Below are 27,377 nucleotides of genomic sequence, written 5' to 3'. Positions count from 1 at the left end.
CGCTCTGGCCCCTCATCTCGCTGCTCCGCTCCTCCAGCGCGCCGCTCTCGCCCCGCCCCCCCGCGCGGCCTCTCTCGCCCCTCGTCTCGCTGCTCCGGGACTCCGCCTCCGCCCTGAGGAGCCGCCGCGAGCGGGTGAGGGGGGGAGGGGACCCATAGGGGCTCTATAGGGGATCCATAGGGGCCCTACAGCAGCCGGCGGGACCCCACATCCCTCCCCGCCGGCCCTGGACCCCCCTCAAGTCCCCTCATCCCGCCTGGGTCCCTGCCGGGCTCCGAGCAACCCCTACAGACCCCGTCAGGCACCTATGGACCCTATAGGCCTCCTGTGGGCCCCTATGGGCTCGTATCGGGGTCTCTGGAGGGGTCTGGGGGCGCCTGCAGGTCCCTATGGGCCCCCTATACAGGTCCCTGCATGCTGTAGACACCCTAGAGATCTGTGGGGGGGATGTGGGGGGGCCTATAGCCCCCCGCAGAGGGTCTTATGGGCCCTATAGTGCCCTGCAGGGAGGGGCCGTGGGCTGGGGGGGGTTCCTTGGGTGGTCAGAGGGTCTCCATGGGGCAGGGAGGTCCTGTGGAGCTCCTATGGGGTTAGTGGGTTTGCAGGGTGTCCCTATAGGGTTAGCAGGCCCCTGTGGGGTGCCCTATGGGGCGAGCAGGTCCCCTTGGGACAGGGGGTTCAGTATGGGGCAGGGGGTCCCTGCAGAGTCTGTATGGCATTAGCGAGTCCCTATGGGGGTCCCTATGGGGATAGCAGGCCACTGTGGGGCAGGGCATCCTTATGGGGTCCCTATGGGGATAGCAGGCCACTGTGGGGCAGGGCATCCTTATGGGGTCCCTATGGGGATAGCAGGCCACTGTGGGGCAGGGCATCCTTATGGGGGTCCCTATGGGGATAGCAGGCCACTGTGGGGCAGGGCATCCTTATGGGGTCCCTATGGGGATAGCAGGCCACTGTGGGGCAGGGCATCCTTATGGGGTCCCTATGGGGATAGCAGGCCACTGTGGGGCAGGGGCTCCCCATGGGGGTCCCTATGGGGTTAGCAGGGAGGGCCCCGCGGGGTGTGCGTGGGGCTGACGGCCGCCTGGCGCTCACCTCACCGCCCTCGCAGGCGGGCATGGGGCTGCCCCCGCGCTGAGCCCCCTGGCCATGGCGGCCCCCCCGGCGCCCCGGGGCCCCCGGGCGCTGCTGGCGCTGGCGCTGGCGCTGAGCGGGGTGCGCGGGGCCGGCGCCGGCGACTGCAAGGGGCAGCGGCGGGTGCTGCGCGGCCTCGCCGGCTACGTCAGCGATGGTCCCGGCAACTACTCCGTCAACGGCAACTGCGAGTGGCTCATCGAAGGTGACGCGGGGATGGGGCACCCCCAGGGGCTCCCGCGGCCCCCCCAGAGACACCCCCGTACCCCTGGGGCACGCTGGGCCCCCCACGCACCCCTATAGCCCCTGCCAGAGACACGCCAGTGCCCCTATAGCCTCCCCCAGGGTCCCCCCAGCACCCTCATTGCATTCCCTAGGGTCACCCCAATACCCCTGGGGCACACTGGCTTCCCCCAGTACCGCTGTAGCCCCCCCGAGACACCCCAGTATCCCTATAGCCTCCCCCATGGTCTTCCCAGTATCCCTGTTGCACCCCCCAGAGACACCCCCGTACCCCTGGGGTGCACTGGGGTCCCCCAGTTCCCCTATAGCCCCCCTAGAGACACCCCAGTACCCCTATAGCTCCCCCCAGACTCCCACCAGTTCCCCTATAGCCTCCGCCCCGAACCTCTGGGGCCCCCCAAGGCCCTCCCCAGTACCCCCCATTGCCCCCAGTCCCTCCCTGGTCACCCCAGGGCTGCCTTGTCCCCCGGTCCTCACAGGTTGGGGGGGATGGCAAGGTGTCCCGGTGGCCTGGGAGGGGGCACAGCTGGGTCCCCACAGCCCCCCGGGGCCGGGTGGGGGCATGGGTCCCCCCTGACGCCCCGCGGCCCCGCAGCGCCCAGCCCGCGGCACCGCGTGCTGCTCACCTTCACCTTCATGGACACGGAGTGCACCTACGACTACCTCTTCGTCTACGATGGGGACTCCCCCCGCAGCCCCCTGCTCGCCAGCCTCAGCGGCAGCACCCTGCCCGCCCCCCTCGAGGCCACCTCGGGCAAGGTGCGGGGGCCGGGGGGTGCAGGGGGCGCCGGGGGGGCAGCTGTGGCTGTGGGGTGGTTGTGGGGTGCAGGGGGAGCCAGGGGGCACAGCTGCGGCCGTGGGGCAGTTGTGGGGTGTAGGGAGAGCCAGGGGGTACAGCTGCAGCCGTGGGGCAGTTGTGGGGTGCAGGGGGAGCTGGGGGTGCAGGTCAGTCCAGGGGCAGTTGTGGGGTGGAGGATGAGGCTGTGGGGCAGTCGTGGGGTGGCTACAGGGTGCTGGTGAGGCTGTGCGGTGCTTCTGGGGTGCCAGCAAGGCCATGGGGAGCTGTGGGGTGGCCTTGGGGCAGCTCTGGGGTGCTGGTGAGGCCACGGCATGGCCGTGGGGCAGCCGTGGGGTGGCTGTGGGGTGCCCGCCCCGACGCCGCTGCATCCCCCCCCCCCCCCCCCCCAGATGCTGCTGCACCTCTTCAGCGATGCCAACTACAACCTGCTGGGCTTCAACGCGACCTACAGCGTCTCGCTGTGCCCGCGGGGCTGCTCGGGGCGGGGGGCCTGCGACCCCCAGGGCCACTGCGCCTGCCAGCCCGGCTGGGGGGGCCCTGCCTGCGCCCAGCCCCTCTGCGCGGCCTACTGCCAGGCCCACGGCGCCTGCAGCCAGGTAGGGACGGGGACCACGGACCACCGGGGATGGGACGGGGGGGCCACGGACCTGCTGGGGATGGGCCTGGGACCTTCAGGTGTGGGACTATGGGGCCCTCAAGCCCACCAGGGACTGCCAAACCCATCAAGTGTGGGGCTGTGGGACCCCCAAACCTACCAAGGACCCCCAAACCCACCATACGTGGGTCTGTGGGACCCCCAAACCTACCAAGGACCCCCAAACCCACCATACATGGGGCTGTGGGACCCCCAAACCTACCAAGGACCCCCAAACCCACCATACGTGGGTCTGTGGGACCCCCAAACCTACCAAGGACCCCCAAACCCACCAGGCATGGGGCTGTGGGACCCCCAAACCTACCAAGGACCCCCAAACCCACCAGGCATTGGGCTAGGGGACCCCCAAACCCACCATACATGGGACTCTGTGACCACCAAACTCACCAGGCATGGGGCTAGGGGACCCCCAAGCTCACTGAGATCAAGGCTGTGGGACCCCAAACCTGTTGGGGACCCCAGGACCAGCTGGGGACAGGGCTGTGGGACCCCCAGACCTGCTGGGGATGGGGTTGCCGTGCCCCCCAGCTTGTGTCCCCGTGCAGGGTGGCCGTGCCCCCCGGCTCGGTGCCCCACGGTGCCCGCCGTGTCCCCGCAGGCCACGGGGCGCTGTGAGTGCCAGCCCGGCTTCGTGGGCCAGGCCTGCGACCTGGCGCTGGGCGAGAACCGGGGCGGCGGGCGCTGGTACAACGTCAGCGACGGGGACCCCGGCTTCCGCCCCCGCACCGCCGCCGCCGGCGCCTTCCTGCCCCACAGTGGGGCTCTCTATGTCTTCGGGGGTGAGTGGGGACCGCGGGGGGCTCTGAGGGGGGATATGGGGCTCGGGCGGTGGGGTACGGGGCCATGGGGAGGAATATGGGACCATGGGGGGGCTGCAGAGGGCTATGGGGGGAGATGGGGTAATGGGGGGCTATAGAGGGTAACATGGAGGGAGGATATGGGGCCATGGGAGGCTGTAGAGGGTTGTGTTGGGGGGATGCGGGGCCATGAGGGGCTATGGAGGGTTATGGGGGGGGGATATGGGGTGATGGGGGCTTTAGAGTTATGTGGGGGGATGTGGGGCCGTGGGGGGCAGTGGGGGACTATAGAGGGCTATGGGGGAGGATTTGGAGACGTAGGGTCTATAGGGCGCAGACAGGATTTGTGGGGGCCTGGGGGGGGGCATAGAGGGGATTTGGGGCTGGGGAGGCCCCAGGAGGGCTATGGGGTTGTGAGGATCCACAGGAGAGACATGGGGCTGGGGGGGTATGGAGCCGTGGGGGGCTGCAGGGGGAAGGGGTCAGGGGCTGGAGTCTCCGTGTGGGGCCGTGGGTCCCCCCCGCCCCAGGGGAGGGCACCGACGGCCCCTTCCCCCAGGGCTGGACCTCAACGCGGCGCTGGGCGACCTCGTCGTCTACAACTTCACCACCAACCTCTGGGCCCGGCTGGAGCTGAGCCCCTCCCCGGTGCGTACGTGGGGCTGAGCCCCCCGGCGGCCCCCCCCCACTCCTCCCGTCAAACACCCCCCCGTCTTCCCGCTGTCCCCGGAAAAAGGCTTTTTTTTTTTTACTGTCTGTTTTCCCAAATGCATCTTCAGAAAGATTTCCTTTCTCTTACAGATCGGTCTCCTTACAGTTACCCCCAGAAACACCCCCTGCCCTGCAGCTACTCCTTCCTTCCCCAAATACCCCTGGAAACACCCCCTTTTCCTACAGTGCCACCCCCACTGATGCTGTTTACATTGCAGTTCTCCATTCCTCTCCAGAAATGCCCCTAGAAATACCTCTTTTTGCTGCGGAAACTTTGTTCCCGCAGAAATACTTCCTTTCCCTGCAGTTACCCCGACCGCCCGCCATAAGCCTCTCTCCCACAGCGATGCTCTTTCCTTTGCGACGATGCTTTTTCCTCCGAGGCGTTCCCTGGAAATAGCCGCTTCCCTCGTAGCCTCCCCGTCGGGGGATCCCCCCCCCGCCGCCCCGTGCCCGCTTCCCGCCCCCGGAGCGCCCTCGGGCCCCGGTCGCCCGCGTGCTGACGCCTTCCCGCAGGCGCCGCGGCACTCGCACGTGGCCGTGCGCTGGCGCGACGCCCTGGTGCTCAGCGGCGGGGAGCTGGCGGACGGGGCGCTGGCCCGCGACGTCTGGCTCTTCGCCCCCCGCCTGGGGCGCTGGCAGGAGCTGGAGCCCCCCAACGGCACCGGGGCCGGGGCCCGGCCCCCCGGGCTGGCCGCCCACGCCGCCGCCGTCGTCGACGACTGGCTCTACGTCTTCGGAGGTGGGTGCCGGGGCCCCTCCCGGCCGAGGGGGTCCACGGGGTGGGCGGGCGCCTGGCTATGGGGGTCCCGGATGCCCGGGCCCCTCCTGCCCCTGGGGGAGCCAAGTGCCTGGCTATGGGGGTCCCAGACGCCTGGGTCCTACTGGCCCTGGGGGGGCCAGGTGCCTGGCTAGGGGGGTCCCGGACGCCGGGGTCCCTCCCGCTGAGCCCCTCTGCCCGCAGGCCGCACGGCGGAGGACGTCTTCTCCTCGCAGCTCTTCCGCTTCGACCTGGAGACGTGGCGCTGGGAGGTGGTGGTGCCCTGGGGGGGGAAGCCCCCCACGGCCGCCGGCCACTCCATGGTCTTTCACGCCCCGTCCCGCGCCCTCGTGGTCTACGGGGGGCACCGGCCCTCCACGGCGCGGTACGGGGATTGGGGGGGGACCTGGGGGGAGCTGTGGCCATGGGGTGGCCTCAAGGGACCCTCGTGAGGCTGCGGGGACCTTGGGGGGGCTGCGGCCATGGGGTGGCCCCGTGGGGACCCTGGAGGGGGCTGCGGCCATGGGAGGACCCTGGATGTCCCTGTCCCATGTACAGCCCCATCCCCGGGGTGTCCCTGCTCCACGTCCCGTCCCCGTGTCCCATTTCCATGTCCCATCCCGTCCCCGTGCCCAATCCCGCCCCATCCCATCCCCGCACCCCATCCGCTCCCTGCATCCCCGTGTGCAGCGCGTCCCCACGTCCCCTGCCCACACCCAGCGCGTCCCCTGCCCGCGCCCAGCGCCTCGCGTCCCCTGGCCGCAGGTTCAGCATGCGGGTGAACACCACCGACCTCTTCCACGTGGACCTGCGCCACTGGACCACGCTGCGGGCCCGGGACGCCGCGCGGGGCCCCCGGGAGCGCGCCTTCCACAGCGCCACCGTCATCGGGGACTACATGGTGGTCTACGGTGAGTGGGGACCCGCGGGGACCCCCTGGGGGCCCCCCCCCACCACCCCAGAGACCCCCAGGGACCTGCTGCCCCCCACCATGGGAGCTTCGTGGTCAGGTCCTGGGAACCCCCGAGACCCCTGGGAGCCCCAGGGACCCCCCCTTGCCATCGCGGTGGTGCAGGGTGAATGGGGGCCCCCTGCCCCATGGCGAGGCGGGGGGCGCTGACCCCTGGCCTGGCCCCGCAGGGGGGAACGTGCACATCCACTACCACGAGGAGAAGTGCTACGAGGACGAGATCTTCTTCTACCACCTCGGCTGCCACCAGTGGGTGCCCAGCGCCGAGCTGGCCCACGGGCTGCCCCACGGTGAGGGGGCTGGGGGCTGCCCCACGGTGGGGGCATGGCCGGGAGGGTGGCGGCGGGTGCTGGGGGGCCGGAGTGGGGGGCCAGGGCCTGCCTGGGGGTCCTTGGCAGGCACATCGGACCCACGGCAGGTCTGACGCGGCCTCCCAGGAGTGGGGCACAGGGGAAGGGGGGTTTCGGGGGTGCCACAGCACTGACGTGTGCCCCCAGAGCGGGGGTCCCGGGGGTCCCCGGGGCAGGGCCGCTACGCCCACGTGGCTGCGGTGCTGCAGGGCAGCGTGCTGCTGGTGGCTGGCGGCTTCAGCGGGGCCCCCCGCGCCGACCTCCTCGCCTACAAGGTGCCGGCCTTCGTCTTCCAGGTGCCAGCCCAGAACGTGAGTGTGTCCCCCACCCCGGCCCCGCCGCCGCCCCCCTGGGGTCCCCAGCCTGCCCGGGGGTCCCTGCTCCCATCCATGGGGTCCCCAGCCCGCCTGGGGGTCCCTGCTCCTCTCCGTGGAGTCCCCAGCCCATCTGTGGGGTCCCTGCTCCCATCCGTGGGGTCCGCAGGGTTCCTAGCCCACCTGGGGGTCCCCGCTCCCATCTTTGGGGCATCTGGGGCCCCACAGCCCACCCCGAGGACCTCCAGATCCCATCCATGGGGTCCCCGGGGCCCCCAGTCCCTTCTGCCCTTGACCATGGGGTTCCCAAGTCCCCTGACCCCCTATGCTATGGGGTCCTGGGGGCCTCTTGATCCCCCTGCCCCATGCTGCGGGGTCCTGGCCCCCCGCGGAGCCGGGGGCTTCCATCCTCGCTGTCCCCCCCCCCCAGTACCACCTCGACTACTGCTCGCTCTACACCGAGAAGGGCACCTGCACCAAGGACCCGCAGTGCGCCTGGTGCCTGGGCGGCTGCCAGAGCCCTGCGCCCCACAGCAATGTGAGTGCCCCGCCGGGGGGGGACACTGCAAACGGGGGGTCCCCCGGGGGGGTCCCCAGGCAGGGTGGGGGGAGGTGGCAATAAGGGGGGGACCCCAGGCAGCACAGGGAGGAGATGGCAGCGTGGGGGGGTCCTGGGGCTCCCTGGGGGGAGATTGCAATATGGGGTGGCCCTGGGCACCGGGGGGAGAGTGCAGCAGCCAGGGCCCAGGCGCCAGGGCCCCCCAGGAGGGGCGGGATGCCTGGGTTCCCCATGGGGGGGGCCCGGATGCCTGGGTTCCCCATGGGGGGGCAGGATGGGGGGCCAGGACAGCTGGGTTCCCCATGGGTGGGGCCCGGACGCCTGGGCTCTCGGGGAGGTCCAGGGCCGGGGGGCCATGGGGGCCCCGCTGACGTGTCGTCCCCCCCGCAGTGCCCCAGCACCGGCTGCCTGGGCCTGGCCCGTCTCCTGGTGGACTGCGAGTCGTGCCTGGCGTTCGGGGGGGCGGCGCCGGGCTCCCCCCGCGCCCCCGGCCCCTTCGGCTGGTGCGTGCAGAACGACACCTGCATGCCCGTGGCGGGTGAGTGCGGGGCCGCGCCGGGGGACCGGGGGCCGTGCTGGGGGGCCGCTCACCCCCGTGCCCCCCCCAGAGCAGAGCCGCTGCCGCGTGGGGCAGATCTCGGGCACCTACGGCTGGTGGGGGCCGCGGCCCGTCTTCGTCACCGCCCTCGAGCACTGCCGCACCGCCAATTTCCTGCCCGGCCTCCACCTCATCACCTACCAGCAGCCCCGCAACGACTCCCAGCCCGACAAGGTGGGCGCTGGCGGGGGGAGGCTGCAAAATGGGGGGGGCCCAGGCAGCATGGGGGGAGATTGCAAAATAGGGGGGGCCTGGGGGACCCTGGGCACCACGGGGGGGTCCCCAGGACGCTGCAGGGGGAGATTGCAGCATGGGGAGTAGGTCCCAGGGCACTGTGGGGGGAGATTGCAGCATGGGGGGGTCTCAGGGCATTGCGGGGGCACCTCGCAGCGCCGTGGGGCCGGGCGCCGTGGGGCGGGCGCCCGCGGTAGCCGTGCCCCGTGGCGGCGCAGGTGTCCATCGTGCGCAGCACCACCATCACGCTGAGCCCCAGCGCGGAGACCGACGTCTCCCTCGTCTACCGGGGCTTCATCTACCCGCTGCTGGGGCCCCCCCCGGCCCCCGGCCCCAGCCCCGGCCCCGGCCCCAGCATCTGGGCCCGCATCCAGCGCCTCTACGTCGTCGCCCGCCTCGGCCGCCACCCCAACTCCCCTGAGCTGGTACGGGGCTGCGGGGGGGCTTGGGGGGTCCCCAGGGGGCTTGGGGGGTCCCCTCATGGCTGTGTGCGGGAGGAGGTGGGGTGCTGGGACATGCTGGGGGTCTCAGTGGGGTTTGGGGGGTGCCTGGGGGTTTGGGGGTACCCTGACTCCTGTGAGCAGGAGGAGGTGGGGTGCTGGGACATGCTGGGGGTCTCAGTGGGGTTTGGGGGGTGCCTGGGGGTTTGGGGGGTACCCTGACTTCTGTGAGCAGGAGGAGGTGGGGTGCTGGGACATGCTGGGGGTCTCAGTGGGGTTTGGGGGGTGCCCAGGGGGTTTTGGGGTCTCCTGACTCCTGTGTGCAGGAGGAGGTGGGGCGCTGGGCCTTGGGGGAGTCCCCAGAGGGTTTGTGGGTCCCAGCAGTGTTTGTGGGGTCCCTGGGGGTTTTGGGGGTCCCCAGGGGGCTATGTGGGGACCCCCTGACGGCTGTGCGCAGGAGGAGGTGGGGCGCTGGGCCGGGCCGGGGTCCCGGCAGGGCTTGGGGTGTCCCCGGGGGGTTTTGGGGTCCCCTGACGGCTGTGCGCAGGAGGAGGTGGGGCGCTGGGCCAGGCCGGGGTCCCGGCAGGGCTTGGGGGGTCCCCGGGGGGTTTTGGGGTCCCCTGACGGCTGTGCGCAGGAGGAGGTGGGGCGCTGGGCCGTGCAGCAGGAGCGGGAGACGCGGCCCCTGCAGCGCCCGCGCCCCGAGCGGCTCTTCATGGCCCCCGAGCGGGGCAACAAGTACGCGGTGCAGGTGGAGGGGCACTTCAACAGCTCGGGCAGCGGGCAGAGCAGCGAGCTCACCCTCGTCTGGGACCGCACCGGCGTGCCGGGGGGCAGCGTGAGTGGGGCCCGCCGCCGCGGGGCTCGACGGGGTGCAGGGTTGGGCCAGGGGGTCGCTGTGGGGTGCAGGGTTGGGGTGGGGAGTCTCTAGGGGTGCAGGGTTGGGATAGGGGGTCTCTAGGGGTGCAGAATTGGGGCAGGGGGGGCTCTAGGGGTGCAGGGTCGGGCCAGGGGGTCGCTATGGGGTGCAGGGTTGGGGCGGGGGGGGCTCTAGGGGTGCAGGGTTGCGGCAGGGGGGCTCAGTGGGGTGCACGGTTGGAGTGGGGAGTCTCTAGGGGTGCAAGGTTGGGCCAAGGGGTCTCTAGGGGTGCAGGATTGTGGCAGGGGGGCTCTAGGGGTGCAGGGTTGGGGTGGGGGGTCTCTGGGGTGCGGGATTGGGACGGGGGTCTCTAGGGGTGCAGAATTGGGGCAGGGGTTCTCTTTGGGATGCATTGTCGGGGTCCAGGATAGTCTCCCTAGGGCGCAGGTCTGGGGGTGCGTTTGCATGCCTTGGGGTGCATTTTCAGGGTCGGGGCAGTCTACGCAGAGCGCAGAGTTGGGGCGCAAGACTGGGCTTGGGGGTGTATTTTCAGGGTCCTGGACGGTCTGCCCAGTGTGCAGATGGGGGTGTTTATTTTCAGGCTTTGGGTGCATTTGGGGGATCTGGGGTGGTCCCCGGGGGCCGCGGCCTAGCCCCCAGCCCCCGACACCCCGTGCTCCCTCCCAGGAGATCTCCTTCTTCTTCCTGGAGCCGTTCCAGTCGACGCCGGGCCGCTGCCCCTCGTACCCCTCGTGCCTGGCCTGCCTGGCCGACCAGGGCTGCGGCTGGTGCCCGCCCAGCGCCTCCTGCCACGGGCGCCTGCAGCCGCCGGGGCGCCCGGGGCCCTGCGCCGCCGGCACCCACCGCCTCGTGCTCTCGCCCGCCAACTGCGTCCTCTGCGACGACTACCGCGACTGCCACGCCTGCGCCGCCGTGAGCCCGGGGGGCTGCAGGAGGGGGAGCTGGGGGGCGGCAGAGGGAGGTTGGGGGTCTGCGGAGGGGCTGGGAGGGGACTCAGGGCCAGGAGAGGGAGTTTGGGGCCCGCAAAGGGGCTGAGAGGGGATTTGGGGTCTGCAGAAGGGCTGGGAGGGGGGTTGAGGTCTGCAGAGGGGGGGTTGGGGTCAGGAGAGGGAGTTTGGGGTGTGCAGAGGGGCTGGGAGAAGACGTGGGGTCAGGAGAGGGGGTCTGGGGTCTGCTGGGGGGGCAGGGAGGAAGCTGGGGGTCTGGAGAGGGGATTTGGGGTCAGGAGAGGGGGTCTGGGGTCTGCTGGAGGGGCAGGGAGGGAGCTGGGGGTCTGGAGAGGGGATTTGGGGACCGCAGATGGGAGTTGGGGGCTGGAGGAAGGGCTGGGAGCAGGGTTTGGGGTCCGGAGAGGGGGTTCAGGGGCTGGGAGCAGCCATGGGGCTGGGAGGGAGCAATGCCCCCAGGAAAGGGGGAGGCTGTGGGGCAGCAGGGCCAGGCAGGGGGTGGCCCCACACCCCCCCCGTGCCCCCCGCACCCCCCGCAGGACCCGTTCTGCGAGTGGCAGGTGAACACCAGCAAGAAGGGGGACTTTGTGTGCAGCCGCCGCGGCCGGCAGCCAGGGGCCATCCGCGCCCCCCAGCACTGCCCCAGCCTCTGCAACCAGTGAGTGCTGGGGCCGTGGGGCCAGCCGGGGGCTGGGGGGCGGCCGGGGGGCTTGGCCGGGGGGTGGTTGCGGGGCAGCCGCGGGGGCCGGCTGGGGGCTGCGAGGTGGCCCTGGGGCGACGGCAGGGGCTGGCTGGGGCGGGTGGGGCGGCCGTGGGGCGGCCGTGGGGCCAGCCGCGGTCTGACGCTGCCCGCAGGCGCCAGTCCTGCTCCGAGTGCCTCTCCAACTCGAGCCAGTGCGCCTGGTGCCAGTCCACCCGCAGCTGCTTCTTCTTCGCCGCCTACCTGGCCAAGTACCCGTACGGGGACTGCCGGGGCTGGTACGACAGGTGAGCCGGGGCCGGGGGCCGTCCTGGGGGCACGGGGGTGTCCTTGGGGTCAGGAGATGCCCTGGGGGCACGGGGCATGTCCTGGAAGGTCCTGGGGGCACGTCCATGGGGTCAGGAGATGTCCTGGGGGCACGGGGCATGTCCTGGAAGGTCCTGGGGGCACGTCCATGGGGTCAGGAGATGCCCTGGGGGCATCCTAGAAGGTTCGGGGGATCACAGGGGCATCTTTGGGGTCAGGGGACATCCTGGAGGGTCGTGAGGGTCACAGGAAAATTCTTGAGGTCTGGGGACGTCCTGGGGGCATGGGGGACAGGCTGGGTGGTCCTGGGGGGCACAGGGATGTCCACAGGGTCAGGAGATGGTGGGGGGACATCCTGGAAGATCCTGAGGGTCTAAGGGACATCCTTGGGGTCTGGGGACGTGCTGGAGGGGCACAGGGATGGCCTTGGGGTCGGGAGATGTCCTGGCACTCCAGGAGACACCCTTGGGGACTGGGGACATCCAGGTCTTGGGGGGGCACAGGGGCACCCCAGGAGGGTCCGGGTGGCACGGAGACACCCTGGGGACACGGCGGGGGGGGTCCAAGGCCAACGAGGCCCTGGACGCCTGGGTCCGGGGCGGGGGGTGACGTGGCGGCGCCCCGCAGCGTCCACTCGGTGCCCCAGTGCCTGGACTGCTCCCGCTTCAACACGTGCCGCGAGTGTCTGCAGAACTTCGAGTGCGGCTGGTGCGGCAACGCCGACAACCCCACGCTGGGCAGGTGAGGGGCTGGGGCTGCCCCACGGCGCCACGCGCCCCACGGCAGGCTGTGCCCCATAGTGGGTCACAGCAGACTGCACCCGCGGCGGCTCGTGCCCCACGGCGCGTCGTGCCCCGCAGCAGATTGCACTCGCGGTGGGTTGCACCCACGGTGCATCGTGCCCCATGGGGGCTTGCACCCCAAGCGGGTCGCGCCCCACGGCAGCTCCCGCCTCATTCCTGCCCCGCCAGGTGCCTGGAAGGGGACTTCTCGGGGCTGAGCGGCTACCCCAACTGCTCGGCGGCGCTGGGGGAGGCGCCCGGGGGGCAGCCGGCGCTGTGGGCCTACGCGCAGTGCCCCGACGTGGACGAGTGCCGCCTGGGCATGGCCGCCTGCCACCCCTTCGCCGCCTGCCACAACACGCCCCAGGCCTTCGAGTGCCGCTGCCGCCGGGGCTACGCCGGCGACGGCACCACCCACTGCAACCGCACGTGAGCGGGGACGCGTGGCGGGACCGCGCGCTCGCGTGTCGCGGGGACGTGGGGACCGTGAACTGCGATGTGCTGGCCGCGCAGGGGGATGCGGGGCCTGCGCATGGCAGTTGCGTGTGACGGGGACGCGGGGGGACGTGGGGACCGGGTACCGCGGTTGTGTGTGATGGGGACACGGGGATGGTGCCCGGCAGTTGCGTGTGATGGGGACACGAGATACGGGGACTGCACTGCAGTCGCATGCGATGGGGACACGAGGACTGTGCCCCGCAGTCACGTGAGATGGGGAGGGGACGCGGGGCCCGCACACGGCAGCGCGGTTGGTGCCGGCTGGCAGGGACGACTCAGGGCGTCCCCACGCGTCCCCACAGGTGCTACGAGGACTGCGGCCACGGCTACTGCAGCGGGGCCCCCAACTACACCTGCGTGTGCCACCTGGGCTGGACCTCGGGGCCGGCCAACACCACCGGGGACGGGGACGGGGACGAGGACGGGACCGGGGCCGCCCTGTGCTCCGTGGACTGCGGGTGCAACTTCCACAGCAGCTGCGAGATGGCAGGACCCGGCGTCTGCGACCGCTGCCAGAGTGAGTGCCCGCACGTGCGCGTGTCCCCGAGCGTGCACACGCGTGTGTCCCCGCCGTGCACGTGTCCCTGAGCGTGCACACGCGTGTCCCCGCCGTGCACGCGTCCCTGAGCGTGCACGCGTGTGCGTGTCCCCGAGCGTGCACATGCGTGTGTCCCCGCCGTGCACGTGTCCTTGAGCGTGCACACGCGTGCATGTCCCTGAGCATGCACACGCATGTGTCCCTGCCATGCACGTGTCCCTGAGTGTGCACGCGCGTCTGTCCCCGCCGTGCACGTGTCCCTGAGTGTGCACGCGCGTGTGTCCCCGCCTGTGCACATGCATGTGTCCCCGCCGTGCATGTGTCCTTGAGCGTGCACATGCATGTGTCCCTGCCATGCACGTGTCCCCGAGCGTGCACACACGTGTCCCTGCCGTGCACACGCATGTATCCCCGCCGTGCACGTGTCCCCGAGTGTGCACACGCGTGTGTCCCCGCCGTGCACGCGTCCCTGAGCATGCACACTCATGTGCCCGTGCATCCCCAAGTGTGCACACGTGTGTGTCCCCGCCGTGCGTGCGTCCCCGAGCGTGCACACACGCGCGCGGGTGCCGCCACGGCCGCCCCTGCCGCCGCAGACTGGACGCGCGGGGAGCGCTGCGAGCTGTGCCGCCCCGGCAGCTTCGGCGACGCCACGCAGCCCGGCGGGTGCCGCGAGTGCCGCTGCCACGGCCACGGGCTGCCCCAGCGCGGCTACTGCCACGGGGCCACCGGCGCCTGCTACTGCGCCCCCCCCACCGAGGGGCCCCACTGCGAGCGCTGCGCCCCCGGCTACTACGGGGACCCCAGGTGAGAGGCCGGCGGGGGGGCCCTACACCCCGCACCGGACCCCTAACCCGCGTGCTGGCCCCGACCCATGCACCAGCCCTTGGACCCCCGTGCACTGGCCCCCCGACCTATGCACTGGCCCCCCAACCTGTATGCTGGCCCCCCGACCCATCTACCGGCCCCCCAAACTGTATGTTGGCCCCCGGCTCCATGCACCAGCCCCCTGACCCACTTGCTGGCCCCCGACCCTCATGCTGGTCCCTTGACCCGCGCCACGGCCCCCCAACCCGTGAACCAGACCCCGACCCATCCGCCAGCCCCCCAAACTATGTGCCAGCCCCTGACCCCTGCACCGGCCCCCCAGCCCGTGTACCATCCCCCTGACCCACACGCCAGCCCCCCCAGCCCCTGCACTGCGCCCCCCAGGCCTCATGGCAGCCCCCCGCCCCACATGCCAGCCCCCCATCCCAGGCGCGGTCTCTGCCCTCCCCAGGGACGGGGGCACCTGCTACCGGGAGTGCGGGGGCCGCTCGCTGCTGGCCAACCTGTCATCGTCGGTGGCCCTGGGCTCGCGGCGGGCTGGGGGGGGCCCGGCGGCGCCGGGGGGCCTCTCCTACTGCGTGTGGGTGCTCTCGGCCACCGGCGGCCTGGAGCCGTGCCCCCCCGGGCAGCCCTGCCCCACCATCAGCCTCACCGTGCAGCCCGACCTGCGCACGCCCTGCATGGTGAGGGGGCGAGCAGCGGGGCCAGGGGGGCTGCAAAGAGGGCAAAGAATAGGGATGGGGGCTAATAACTGAGACTGGAGGACAAAATAGGATGGGAGGGCTGGAGATGGGGGAAAATAATGAGGAGGGGGGCGAATAACAGGGATGGGGGAGCTGGGGGGGCTGGAGAAAGGGCAAATGGCAGGGATAGGGGCAAAAAACAGGGATGGGGGCAAAACGGGGGGATGAAGGGGCTGGAGATGGGAAATAACAGGGATGGGGGGCAAATAATGGGGATTGGGGGACAAAATAGGGATCTGGGGGGGCTGGAAACAGGGCAAATAACAGTGATGGGGGATGAGGGGGCTGGGGGGCCTGGAGACAAGGGGAAATAAGGGGAATGGGGGAGCTGGGGGGGCAAATAAGGGGACAGGGGAGCTGGGGGGCAAATAACGGGTGCAGGGGCAAACGGGGTGATGGGGCCTTGGAGGGCAAAAGGTGGAGCTGGGGGGCTGCAGCGGGCTGCGAGGGTGCTGTGGGGGGCGGCAGGGGTGCCGGCCCCCCCCGTGCAGCCCCGCGGCCCCCCCAGCACAGCTACGCCTACGCCTTCGACGGGGTCCCGGCCTTCCTGGACAGCGGCGTGGTGCAGGCGGACCGGACGCTGCTGGGCGCCTTCTGCGGGCACGGCCGCCCCGAGCCCCTCACCGTGGAGGCCGTCTCAGGTGAGGCCGGGGCAGGGGGGCCGCGCACACGCGTGCACACGCGTGTGCAAGCCCAGCCTCATCCCCCCACCCCGCCCCGCACCCCCAGGCGTGCTGGTGATCTACTACGAGGCCAACGCCAGCGAGCCCACGGGCTTCAACGCCACGGTGGCGGTGCGGAGCTGCGGGGCCGGCTGCCCCCCGGGCCAGGAGTGCCGGGGGGGCCGCTGTGCCTGCCGGGGGGGCTACGCCGGGCCCGAGTGCCTCCGGCCCCTCTGCCCTGGTGACTGCGGCGCCCGCGCCGGGCAGGGGCACTGCAATGCGGTGAGCCGGGGCCGGGGGCGTGCGGGGCGGGCAGGGTCGGTGCATGGGGGTGCAGAACTGGTGCATGGCGGTGCAGAACTGGTGCATGGTGGTGCAGAGGGGTGTGGGATTGGTGCATGGCGGTGCAGAACTGGTGCATGGCGGTGCAGAGGGGTGTGGGATTGGTGCATGGCGGTGCAGAGGGGTGTGGGATTGGTGCGTGGGGGTGCAGAACTGGTGCATGGCGGTGCAGAACTGGTGCATGGCGGTGCAGAGGGGTGTGGGATTGGTGCATGGGGGTGCAGAATTGATGCATGGGGGTGCAGAGGCACAGGATTGGTGCATAAGGGTGCGGGATTGCTGCAGGGGGATGATGCGGGGTGCAGTGGGTGGACGCAGGGGTGCAGGGTGGGCGCATGGGGGTGCGGGTTTGGTGCACTGGGGTGTAGCATTGATGTAGGGGGAGGATGTGGGGCGGAGGGGGTGGGAATGGGTGCAGCTTTGGTGTGTGGGGGCAGGTTGCGGGGTGCAGGATTGCTGCGGGGGGGGGATGTGGATTCAGGCCCGGCATGGGGCAGGTGGGGCAGTGTGCCCCATCACACCCCCCATCCCGTCCCCCCACAGAGCCTGGGCCTCTGCGTGTGCAGCCAGGGCTTCGCGGGGGCCGACTGCTCCGTCCCGCTGGGCCCCGGCAGCATCGTCTGGGAGACGCTCATCGACAGCCAGCTGACAGCTGTGAGTGGCCCCACGGCCGCCCCACAGACACCCCGGCCCCCCAGCTCCCCATCGCTGCCCCCCGAGACACGGGGATCCTCGGGGACCCTGCACCCCCCCTCCTCCTGGCCAGGGGCTGCCCCACACATCCAGGGCGCCCCACGGGACACCGATTCGCCCCGGCCCGGGGCTGACGCCATCCCCTCGGCAGGACACGGCCAGCCGGTTCCTGCACCGCCTGGGCCACACCATGGTGGAGGGGCCCGACGCGACGCTTTGGATGTTCGGGGGCTTGTCGCTGCGCCAGGGGCTGCTGGGCAACGTCTACCGGTGAGCAGGCTCCGCCCCCTGCCCATGGCCCCGCCCCCTGGAAATACCCTTAACTCTGCCCACGATACACCCTTAACTCTGCCCGTGGGCCCACGGGATATACCCTTAACTCTGCCCACGTGCCCACTGGAAATACCCTTAACTCTGCCCACGATATACCCTTAACTCTGCCCACGTGCCCAGTAGAAGCACCCTTAACTCCGCCCACGTCTCCACTGGATATACGCCTACGTCTGCCCACAGGTACTCGATCCCGGAGCGGCGCTGGACCCAGATGCTGGCGGGGACGGAGGACGGGGGCCCCGGCCCCACGCCCCGCTACTTCCACGCCGCCGCCTACCTGCCCTCCCGCAAGGCCATGGTGGTGCTGGGGGGGCTGACGGCCGGCGGCGTGGCCAGCGACGCCTGGGTGCTCAACCTCACCACGCTGCAGTGGCGGCAGGAGCAGGTAGGGCCCCCCGAGACCCCCGCGCGGCCCCCTCCGCTCGCCCGGGCGGTGACGGGGGCTCTCTGTCCCCCGCCGCCGCCAGGACCCGCTGCTGCCCGCGGTGGCCGGCCACACGCTGACCCCCCGGCGCGGGACCTCGCTGCTCCTCATCGGAGGTTACTCACCCGAAAACGGCTTCAACAAGAAGCTGCTCGAGTACCGGGTCGACGCGGAGACCTGGGAGGCCGGGCAGCAGGCCGGGACCCCCCCAACAGGTAACACAGCCCCCCCAGCCCCGATGGCAGGGGGGTGACAAGCTGGGACCCCCAGGTAATAGCAGTGGGACCCCCAAGACCCCCATGTTGAGGGGTACCAAGCCGCAGGGCCGAGTCAGCCCCATCTCGCCTGGCCCCGCAGGTCTCTACGGCCACTCGGCCGTGTACCACGAGGACACGGACGCCGTCTACGTGTTCGGGGGGCACCGCTTCCACGTGGAGACGGTCTCGGCCTCCCCCGAGCTCTACAGCCTCTATTACCCCAACCTCACCTGGAGCCTGCTCGCCCCCTCCCAGGGCAATAAGGTGGGGGGGGCTCCGGGGGGCCTTGGGGGCCTCTATGGGGCTGCTGGTGGAGTCTGGGGGTTCAGGGGCACCTATGGGGTGTTAGGAGCATCTGTGGGGCCTTTGAGTGCATCTGGGGGGCATTTGGGGGCACCTATAGGGTGTTGGGGGGCACCTACAGGATGTTGGGGGTGTCTACGGGGCCTTTGAGGGCATCTGTGGGGTGTTGTGGGGCACCTCTGGGGTGCCAGAGGTGTCTGTGGGACTCTTGGGGTATCTGTGGGGCATCTGTGGGGCATTTAGGAGCATTAGAGGAGTCATCTGTGGGGCACTGGGTATCCCATGAGCATGGGGGGCACGTTGGGGTATCCGTGGGGTGCTGGGGGGCAGCTGCGGAGCATCAAGGGCGCTTTGGGGGCCGCGGTGGTGCACGTATGGGGGGCGTGGGGGTGTCTATGGGGCGCAGGGGGGTACGCGTGGGGCGGAGGAGCCGTCTCCGAGCCTGCGTGTCCCGCCGCCCCCCAGCCCCAGCCCCACTTCTTCCACGCGGCGGCGGTGCTGGGGGACGTGATGGTGGTGATCGGGGGCCGCACGGAGACCCGCGACTTCAGCAACCACCTGCTGCTCTACCAGCTGCGCTGCAACGCCTGGCTGCTGCCCCCCCACACCGGTACGGGGGCGCGGGGGGGGGCATGGGGGGCAGGAGCGGCCCCCCCACACCGGTACGGGGGCGCGGGAGGGTATGGGGGGCAGGAGCGGCCCCCCCCCACCGGTACGGGGGCGCGGGGGGGGACACGGGGGGCCGGGGGGGCAGGAGCGCCCCAGAGCTGCCCCTGCATGCTGGTGGGGGCACAGGGCAACGAGGGGGGGCCCTAGGAATAGGGCTGGGGACCCCAAATCATCCGGGAACGGGGCTGGGGGACCCAAATCATCCAGGAACGGGGCTGGGACCCCAAATCATCCGGGAATGGGGTTGGGGGACCCAAATCATCCCGGGTTGGGGCTGGGACCCCAAATCATCCAGGAATGGGGCTGGGGGACCCAAATCATCCGGGAATGGGGCTGGGGGACCCAAATCATTCCGGGTTGGGGCTGGGACCCCAAATCATCCAGGAATGGGGCTGGGGGACCCAAATCATCCGGGAACGGGGCTGGGGGACCCAAATCATTCCGGGTTGGGGCTGGGACCCCAAATCATCCAGGAATGGGGCTGGGGGACCCAAATCATCCTGGGTTGGGGCTGGGACCCCAAATCATCCAGGAATGGGGCTGGGACCCCAAATCATCCGGGAACGGGGCTGGGGGACCCAAATCATTCCGGGTTGGGGCTGGGACCCCAAATCATCCAGGAATGGGGCTGGGGGACCCAAATCATCCCGGGTTGGGGCTGGGACCCCAAATCATCCAGGAATGGGGCTGGGACCCCAAATCATCCGGGAACGGGGCTGGGGGACCCAAATCATCCAGGAATGGGGCTGGGACCCCAAATCATCCAGGAATGGGGCTGGGGGACCCAAATCATCCCGGGTTGGGGCTGGGACCCCAAATCATCCAGGAATGGGGCTGGGACCCCAAATCATCTGGGAACGGGGCTGGGGGACCCAAATCATCCAGGAATGGGGCTGGGGGACCCAAATCATCCGGGAACAGGGCTGGGACCCCAAATCATCCAGGAATGGGGTTGGGGGACCCAGATCATCCAGGAATGGGGCTGGGACCCCAAATCATCCGGGAATGGGGCTGGGGGACCCAAATCCTCCCGGGTTGGGGCCGGGAGCCTGGAAATGTGGGGGAAGAGGGCTGGGGACCCTGAAACGCCTGGGGAGCGGGGTCGGCCCTGGGAACAGGACTGGGGATGCCGAGAATGAGGTTAAAACGGGTGTGGAGACCCCAAAACGGGGCCGGGGCCCCCGAGATGCCTGGGGAACGGGATGGGGGGGCCGGGGGCCCCCGACGGCCCCCCGATGCCGCTGTGCCTCCGGCGGCAGGCGCGGCGGTGGCGGGCGAGCCCATGAACGGGTCGCTGGCCCACGCGGTGGCGGTGGCGGGCGGCCGCGTCTACGTCTCCGGGGGCTTCGCCGGGGTGGCCCTGGGGCGGCTGGCGTCCCTGGCGCTGCCGCCGGACCCCTGCCTCGTCCTGCCCGGCCCCGAGGCCTGCAACCGCTCGGGGGCCGGCTGCGCCTGGTGCCGGGGGGGCTGCATCTCCGCCGACGCCGCCCAGCGGTAACGGGGGCCCCGGGGGCCCCGGGGACGGGGAGGGGGCGGGGGCGGGGGCCAGCGCTGGGGACGGGGCACCGTGGGCAGGGGGACACCGGGGACGGGGCGCCGGGGACGGGGATGGCACTGGGGGATACTGGGGGCACCACGGTGGGGCTCCTGGGGGATACGGATACCGGGGGCGCTGGGGCGGAGGTGGGGGATACTGGGAGGGATTGGGATGGGGATAATAGGAGCGCTGGGGCGGAGGTGGGGGGACTGGGGTAGGGATACTGGGATGGAGCTGGGGGATGCTGGGGGGGATTGGGATGGGGATACTGGGAGCACTGGGGCGGAGGCAGGAGATAGTGGGGGGACTGGGATGGGGATACTGGGAGCGTTGGGGTGGAGGTGGGGGGATTGGGGTAGAGATACTGGGATGGAGGTGGGCGATACTGGAGCGATGAGGTGCAAAGCACATGCAAATGCACATGCAAATGAGTGCAGGGCATGCAAATGGCATGCAAATGAGGGCAGGGCACGCAAAGCGCGTGCGGACGAGGGCGGTTCACGCTGCGTCCCGGGGCTGCCGCAGGCTGGGCTGCGCCCTGGGCCCGGCCTCGTGCTCCCCGACGCCCCGCTCACCTGAGGACTGCCGGCGCCTGCGGACCTGCAGCGAGTGCCTGGCCCAGCACCCGCGGGCCCTGCGGCACGGCGCCCCGGTGAGTGGGGGCCGCCCGGGGCGGGGGGGGCCGCCGTGGGGCCCCCCCTGCTCACCCCCCCCCGCCCCGCCAGGCCCTGCCGCAGTGCAAGTGGTGCACGAACTGCCCCGAGGGCGCCTGCATCGGCAGCGCCGGCAGCTGCACCTCGGAGAACGACTGCCGCATCAACCAGCGGGAGATCTTCGTGGCCAGCAACTGCTCCGAGGTGTCGTGCGAGGCCTCCGACTGCAGCAAGTGCACCGCCTCCGGCAAGTGCATGTGGACCCGGCAGTTCAAGCGCACCGGTACGGGGCTGGCGGGCGCCGTGGGGCTGAGAGCGGTGGGTGCCGTGGGGCTGAGCGCGTAGCAGCGCAACGGGGCTGCCGCTGGGAGCCAGGTGTGCGATGGGGCCGGCGCGGGGGACGCGGCGGGGCCGGGCCCAGCCGTAGGGGCGCGGCGGCCCCTCCCACGTGCCCCCGCCGCCAGGCGAGACGCGGCGCATCCTGAGCGTGCAGCCCACCTACGACTGGACCTGCTTCAGCCACTCGCTGCTGAACGTGTCGCCGATGCCCGTGGAGTCGTCGCCGCCGCTGGCCTGCCCCACGCCCTGCCACAACCACAGCTCCTGCCAGCACTGCCTGGGCTCCAAGGGGGCCGACGGCGGCTGGCAGCACTGCGTCTGGAGCGTCAGCCTGCAGCAGGTACGGGGGCGCGTGGGGCGCGGGGACGCGGCAGTGGTGCATTTGGGGGTCGTTGGGGGGCTGGCGTGGAGGCCTGGGGGTCCTGGGGCAGCTATGGGGTGCTTGGGGCCAGTACGGGGTGCCTGGGGCAGTTATGGGGAGCCTGGGGTGGGCTGAGGGGTGCCAGGGGCAGGTGGAGGGGTGCTGGGGGCAGCTGTGGGGTGCAAGGGGTGGGTATGGGGTGCTTGGGGCACATATGTGGTGCTGTGCGCAGCTGTGGGGTGCAAGGGGGCAGGTTGAGGGGGGCTGGTGGGGGGTGCTGGGGCAGCTATGGGGTGCAAGGGGGAAGGTTGAGGGGGGCTGGGGGGTGCTGGGGGCAGCTATGGGGTGCAAGGGGGAAGGTTGAGGGGGGCTAGGGGGTGCTGGGGGCAGCTATGGGGTGCAAGGGCGCAGGTCGAGGGGGGCCGGGGGGGCGGCAGGGGGGTGCCCGGGGCTCTCCGCAGAGCTCTCGGTGCTCCCCCGCCGCCCCGTCCGACCGGGCACCGTCCCCCCCCGCCGCCCCCCCAGTGCATGAGCCCCAGCTTCGTGCCGCTGCGGTGCGCGGCGGGGGCTTGCGGGCGGCTGCTGCGCGGCGCCGAGAGCTGCAGCCCCGGCTGCGCGGGGGCCCCGCAATGCGCCCGCTGCCTGCGCCGGCCCCGCTGCGGCTGGTGCGCCCGCCGCGGCCACAACGGCAGCGGCCGCTGCCTCGAGGGGGGGCTCCGCGGCCCCCGCCACGGTACGTGCCCCCCTGCCCCCTCCCCACCGTGGGGCTGCCGCCGTGGGGCCCCGCCGGCGCCGCCTGAGCCCCCGCCGCCCCCCAGGCCTGGCGCAGTCGTGCGGGGCGGACGCCGAGTGGGCCTTCCTGGCCTGCCCCCCCGAGAACGAGTGCCTCAACGGGCACCACGACTGCAACGAGACGCAGAACTGCAGCGACCTGCCGCACGGCTACCGCTGCACCTGCAAGAGCGGCTACACGCTGGACAAGTGAGCGCGCCGGCGCGGGGCAGGGTGGGGTGCACGGCTCCTGGCCGTGCCCGGGCGGGGGGCCCGTGTGAGTGTGCACGCACGAGGGCTTTGCACGGCTCCTGATCGTGCCCGGGGCAGGGGGGCCACGTGAGTGTGCACGCACGAGGGCTTTGCACGGCTCCTGATCGTGCCCGGGGCAGGGTGGCCACACAAGTGTGCACGCACGAGGGCTTTGCATGGCTCCTGATCGTGCCCAGGGCAGGGGGCCCGTGCGAGTGTGCACGCAGGAGGGCTTTGCATGGCTCCTGATCGTGCCCGGGGCAGGGTGGCCACACAAGTGTGCACGCACGAGGGCTTTGCACGGCTCCTGATCGTGCCCAGGGCAGGGGGCCCGTGCGAGTGTGCACGCAGGAGGGCTTTGCATGGCTCCTGATCGTGCCCGGGGCAGGGGGGCCACGCGAGTGTGCACGCACGAGGGCTTTGCACGGCTCCTGGTTCTGCCTGGTGCAAGGGGCCCTTGTGGGTGTGCGCGGGTGGGCTTGCACGCACAAGGGCCTTGCACAGGCGCTGGCCGCGCCTGGTGCACGAGGGTGCCCCCGGTGCCGTTCTCAGCCCCCCCGCGCCCCCGCAGCGCCACGGGGCTGTGCCGGCCGGTGTGTGAGCAGGGCTGCGTCAACGGCACCTGCGTGGAGCCCAACCGCTGCCGCTGCCACTTCGGCTACGTGGGGCCCAACTGCTCGGTGGAGTGCCAGTGCAACAAGCACAGCGAGTGCCTGGGCGTGGGCGCCCAGGACCACTGCGTCCAGTGCTTCAACAACACCAAGGTGGGGCGCGCCGTGGGGCGCCACCCGGGGTCCTGCGGCATGGAGGGGGGGATGTGGGGCTGGGGGGGGTCAGGGCAGCATGCAGGGCCGTGCGGGGTGGGATGTGGGGCAGGATGCGGGGGGATGTGGGGGGTGCGTGGGATGGGATGCAGGGCTGTGGGGCAGGATGCAGGGCCGTGCGGGGGGGGATGTGGGGCAGGATGTGGGGTGGGACGTGGGGGGTGTGTGGGATGGGATGCAGGGCTGTGGGGCAGGATGTAGGGTTGCGCAGGGTGGGATGTGGGACGGGATGTGGGGAGATGTGGGGCGGGACGTCGGGGGGGTGGGATGGGATGGGATGGGATGGGGGGCCGTGCGGGGTGGGATGTGGGGCAGGATGCGGGGGGATGTGGGGGGTGGTGTGGGATGGGATGCGGGGCTGTGGGGCAGGATGCAGGGCTGTGCGAGGTGGGACGTGGGGCAGGATGGGGGGGCCGCGGGGCGGGATGCAGGGTGGGACGCGGGGTGCCGCGCGGCCGTGGGGCGGCCGTGGGGCGGGCTGCGATCCGGGGCCGCCGCAGGGGCCGCACTGCGAGAAGTGCCGGCCGCTCTTCGTGGGCTCGGCGCTGGACGGCGGCGCTTGCCGGCCCTGCCGCAGCTTCTGCCGCGACAACGCCGCCGTCTGCCTCTCGCGCGAGGAGTACGAGCGGGCCCGGCGCGACCCTGCGCGCTTCCCCCTGGAGCCCGCCATGGTCAGTGGGGCGCCCCACGGCGGGCGGGGGGCGGCCGAGCGCCTGCCCCACAGCGCGGGGTTGCGGGGGTCCTGAGCGCCTGCCCCACGGTGCAGGGTCCTGTCTTCTCCCACCTGGGTCACGGGGGGGGGAACTATCCCCTCCTGCCCCACATCTCAGGGGAGCTGGGGGTCCCTCATCCCCTCCTGCCCCACATCTTGGGGGAGCTGGGTGGTCCCCCCTACCCTGGGGGTCCCTCATCCCCTCCTGCCCCACGTCGGAGGGGACAGCAGTCTCTTCCCGTGTGGTCTGGGGGTGTCCCATCTCCTCTGGCCCCACATCCTGGGGGGCCCTGTCACCCCCACACCTTTAGGGGGCTGCGGGGCGGCTGTGGGGCAGTGGTGCCCCCTCCCAGCCCGCGCTGCCCCCCAGATCCCCAGCTGGGTGTCGGAGGGGCCAAGCGAGGAGGCGGCCGTCTGCGTCAACTGCCAGAACAACAGCGTCGGCGAGAAGTGCGACAGCTGCCTGCACGGCTACTTCCTGCTGGAGGGCAAGTGCACCAAGTAAGGGCCTCGTGCGAGGGGGGGCCTCGTGCGGAGGGGGGCCTCGTGCGGGGGGGGCCCCCTGCGAGGGGGATCCCTGTGCAAGGGGAGTCCTCGTGTGAGCGGGACCCTCGTGCAAGTGGGACCCTGGTGCAAGCAGGACCCTTGTGCAAGGGGGTTCCCTGGTGTGTGTGGGGGGGCTTGTCCACGTGAGTGGCCCCCTCGTGTGACCCGCGTGCGGTCGCCCCCGGCAGGTGCCAGTGCAACGGGCACGCGGACACGTGCAACGAGCTGGACGGCACCGGCTGCCCCTGCCAGAACAACACGGAGACGGGCAGCTGCCAGAACAACGCCCAGCTCGACAAGAAGGACTGCTACAAGCAGCAGGTCGGGGCCCCGTCCCTAACCGTGTCCCCTGTTCCCGTGTCTGATCCTTCTGTGTCCCCCCATCCTGTGTCCCATCCTGTGTCCATATTCCTGTCTCTGTGTCCTCTGTCCCCTCCTGTGGCCCTGTGCCGCATGTCCTTGTCCCTAACCGTGCCCCCTGTCCCTCTGTCTCCACATCCTATGTCCCCTCCACATTCCCATCCCATGTCCCCGTCCCCTTGTGCACGGCACCGGCGTGTGGGGTCGGGGACATCTCTGTCCCCGCATGCTGTCCCTATGTGCCGTCCCTGTCCCTACGTCCCCGTCCCCACATGCCGGTGCCATCCCCGTGCCCCTATCCCCGTGCCTGCGTCCCTGCATGCAACATCCCTGTGCCTGCGTCCCCACATCCCCGCGTGCATGTGCGCATCCCCGTCTCTGCGTCCCTGCATCCCCGCGTCCCCGCGCGCGGTCCCCATCTCTGCATCCCCGCATCCCCGTCTTTGCGTCCCCGCATCCCCGCGTCCCCGCGCGCGGTCCCCGCGTGCCGGCAGCCGTGAGCCGGGGCCGACGCGCCGGTGCCGCCCCGCAGTGCGCCAAGTGCCGCGACTCCTTCCACGGGCACCCGGTGGGCGGGCAGCAGTGCTACCGGCTCATCTCGGTGGAGCAGGAGTACTGCCTGGACCCCACGTCGCAGAGCAACTGCTTCCACCAGCCCCAGCTGCAGCACCTGGGGCTGGGCCGCACCGTCCTCTTCGGCGTCCAGCCCAAGTTCACCAACGTCGACATCCGCATCACGCTGGACGTCACCTTCGGCGGCGTCGACCTCTTCGTCTCTACCGCCTACGACACCTTCGCCGTGGACGTGGACCCGGCCACGGGGCGCCACGCGGTGCGGCTGCTGCCGGCGGCGGGGGCCGAGGGCGCCAACGGCACGCGGCTGCGGGAGGAGCGGGCCCGGGGGCTGGTGACCTACGTGACGGTGCGGGAGGCGGCGGCGGCGCTGGTGGTGCGCGGCGTGCGCGACCGCCTGGTGCTCACCTACCCCCACGAGCTGCACGCCCTCAAGTCGAGCCGCTTCTACCTGCTGCTGCTGGGGGTGGGCGCCGGCGGCAACGCCACCGCCTCGCAGGGGCTGCTCTTCTTCCGCCAGGACCAGGCCCACATCGACCTCTTCGTCTTCTTCTCCGTCTTCTTCTCCTGCTTCTTCCTCTTCCTCTCGCTCTGCGTGCTGCTCTGGAAGGCCAAGCAGTTCCTCGACGCCCGCCACGAGCAGCGCCGGCACCTGCAGGAGATGACCAAGATGGCCAGCCGCCCCTTCGCCAAGGTGACCGTGTGCTTCGAGGGGCCGCCGCCGGCGCCGGGGCCAGCGGTGGTGGCGGCGGCGGCAGGGCCGGGCCGGGCGCGGGGCCGCCGGGCCCCCGCCGAGGCGCCGCGCTCCCGGCGCCCGGAGCCGCTGGTGCCGGGGGCCGGCGGCGGCTTCCGCCTGGGGCCGGTGACGCTGGAGCCCACGGAGGACGGGCTGGCCGGGGTGGCCACGCTGCTGCTGCAGCTGCCGGGGGGGCCGCGGGGCCCCCACCGCGCCGCCCTGGGCTCGGCCCTCGTCGCCCTGCGCCACAACCTGCAGGACTACTGGGGGGGCGGCGGGGGCGGCGGCGGCGCTGGGGGGGCGGCGCCACGCAAGGCCGGGGGGCCCGGCCACGACCTCACCTCCATGTCGCTCTGAGACCCCCCCCCGGCGTCGTTTGGGGGGGGGGGAACACCCGCTTACCCCCCCCCCCAGGTTAGGGGACACGTGGTGCCCGGGAGGCAACGGGGCTGCTGCCCCCCCCAAGCACACAAATCCCATGCGTATTTATTGGGGGGGGCTGCATTGCCCCATATTCATGGGGTGATTGGGGGCCCCCCCACCATGCAAAACACCCCAGTATTTATGGGGGGGCTGCATTGCTCCATATTTATAGGGGATTGGGCCTCCCCCACCATGCAAAACACCCCAGTATTTGGGGGGGGGGGGGCTGCATTGCCCCGTATTTCTAGAGGATGCCCCCCTACACCATGCAAAATATGCCAATGCTTGGGGGCATTGCCCCATATTAATAGGGGATTGCCCCCCACCATGCAGAACACTCCAGTACTTGGGGGGGGTATTGCCCTGTATTTATAGGGGATGCCCCCCCTTCACCATATAAAACACCCCAGTATTTATGGGGGGGAGAACTCCGTATTTACAGTGGATTGGGCACCCCCAACATATAAAATACCCCAGTATTTATGGGGGGGGGGCATTGCCCCATATTTATAGGGGATTCCCCCCCACACATCCCATACAAAACACCCCTGTATTTATTGGGGGGGGGGATCGGGGTGCTTCCCCCCCCATCCCTGCTGTATTTTGCGGGGGGAATGGCATGTTCCCTGTAGTTAGGGGCTGGGGTGCCCCCCCTCCAGCCACTCCATCCCGGTATTTTGGGGGGGGGGGTTCTCCTGTATTTATGGGGCACTTCCCCCCCTTTGCCACGTATTTGTGGCCCCCCCCGGGCCTGGTTTTGCGCCGCCGCCCCCCCCATTGTGTGTGGGGGGGGTCAATAAACACCGGCTGTTGCCCCCCCA

General features: G+C 71.1%; 1 protein-coding gene across 2 annotated transcripts; it reads left to right on the top strand.

The window, feature by feature from the left end:
• Nucleotides 1–19: 19 nt before the first annotated feature.
• On the top strand, nt 20–27,377 carry MEGF8 (multiple EGF like domains 8). 2 transcript variants are annotated; one of them, XM_064503549.1, is made up of 43 exons: nt 20–134; nt 1,112–1,339; nt 1,973–2,136; nt 2,566–2,772; nt 3,430–3,610; nt 4,188–4,276; nt 4,856–5,081; nt 5,304–5,484; nt 5,865–6,010; nt 6,240–6,359; nt 6,567–6,730; nt 7,164–7,271; nt 7,683–7,830; nt 7,901–8,064; nt 8,343–8,549; nt 9,202–9,402; nt 10,135–10,356; nt 10,931–11,049; nt 11,247–11,378; nt 12,025–12,138; nt 12,369–12,608; nt 12,980–13,194; nt 13,812–14,022; nt 14,495–14,726; nt 15,295–15,427; nt 15,516–15,730; nt 16,334–16,444; nt 16,635–16,753; nt 16,997–17,201; nt 17,284–17,455; nt 17,598–17,761; nt 18,266–18,410; nt 19,729–19,963; nt 20,532–20,658; nt 20,732–20,942; nt 21,124–21,338; nt 21,885–22,092; nt 22,178–22,340; nt 22,954–23,146; nt 23,707–23,877; nt 24,289–24,419; nt 24,653–24,785; nt 25,357–27,377. In XM_064503549.1, the coding sequence occupies exons 2-43, from the start codon at nt 1,150–1,152 to the stop codon at nt 26,488–26,490; spliced, it is 8,166 nt and encodes a 2,721-aa protein (XP_064359619.1). In that variant the 5' UTR covers nt 20–134; nt 1,112–1,149; the 3' UTR covers nt 26,491–27,377. The 2 variants fall into 2 exon arrangements, with proteins under 2 accessions (XP_064359619.1, XP_064359618.1); XM_064503548.1 differs by having other exon boundaries at nt 10,111–10,356.

The sequence above is a fragment of the Dromaius novaehollandiae genome, chromosome 38 (assembly GCF_036370855.1).
Source record: "Dromaius novaehollandiae isolate bDroNov1 chromosome 38, bDroNov1.hap1, whole genome shotgun sequence".
In the NCBI taxonomy this organism is placed as follows: Eukaryota; Metazoa; Chordata; class Aves; order Casuariiformes; family Dromaiidae; genus Dromaius; species Dromaius novaehollandiae.
The sequence above is the reverse complement of the archived record's forward strand: the minus strand, read 5'-3'. Positions and strand labels throughout refer to the sequence as shown.

Excerpts from the sequence above, each read along its gene's own strand:
- MEGF8 (XM_064503548.1), top strand. The coding sequence starts at position 1,150 with ATGGCGGCCCCCCCGGCGCCCCGGGGCCCCCGGGCGCTGCTGGCGCTG. Across the intron at positions 16,445-16,634 it reads TCGACAGCCAGCTGACAGCT|GACACGGCCAGCCGGTTCCT; the intron begins GTGAGTGGCCCC and ends TCCCCTCGGCAG. Across the intron at positions 16,754-16,996 it reads CTGCTGGGCAACGTCTACCG|GTACTCGATCCCGGAGCGGC; the intron begins GTGAGCAGGCTC and ends GTCTGCCCACAG.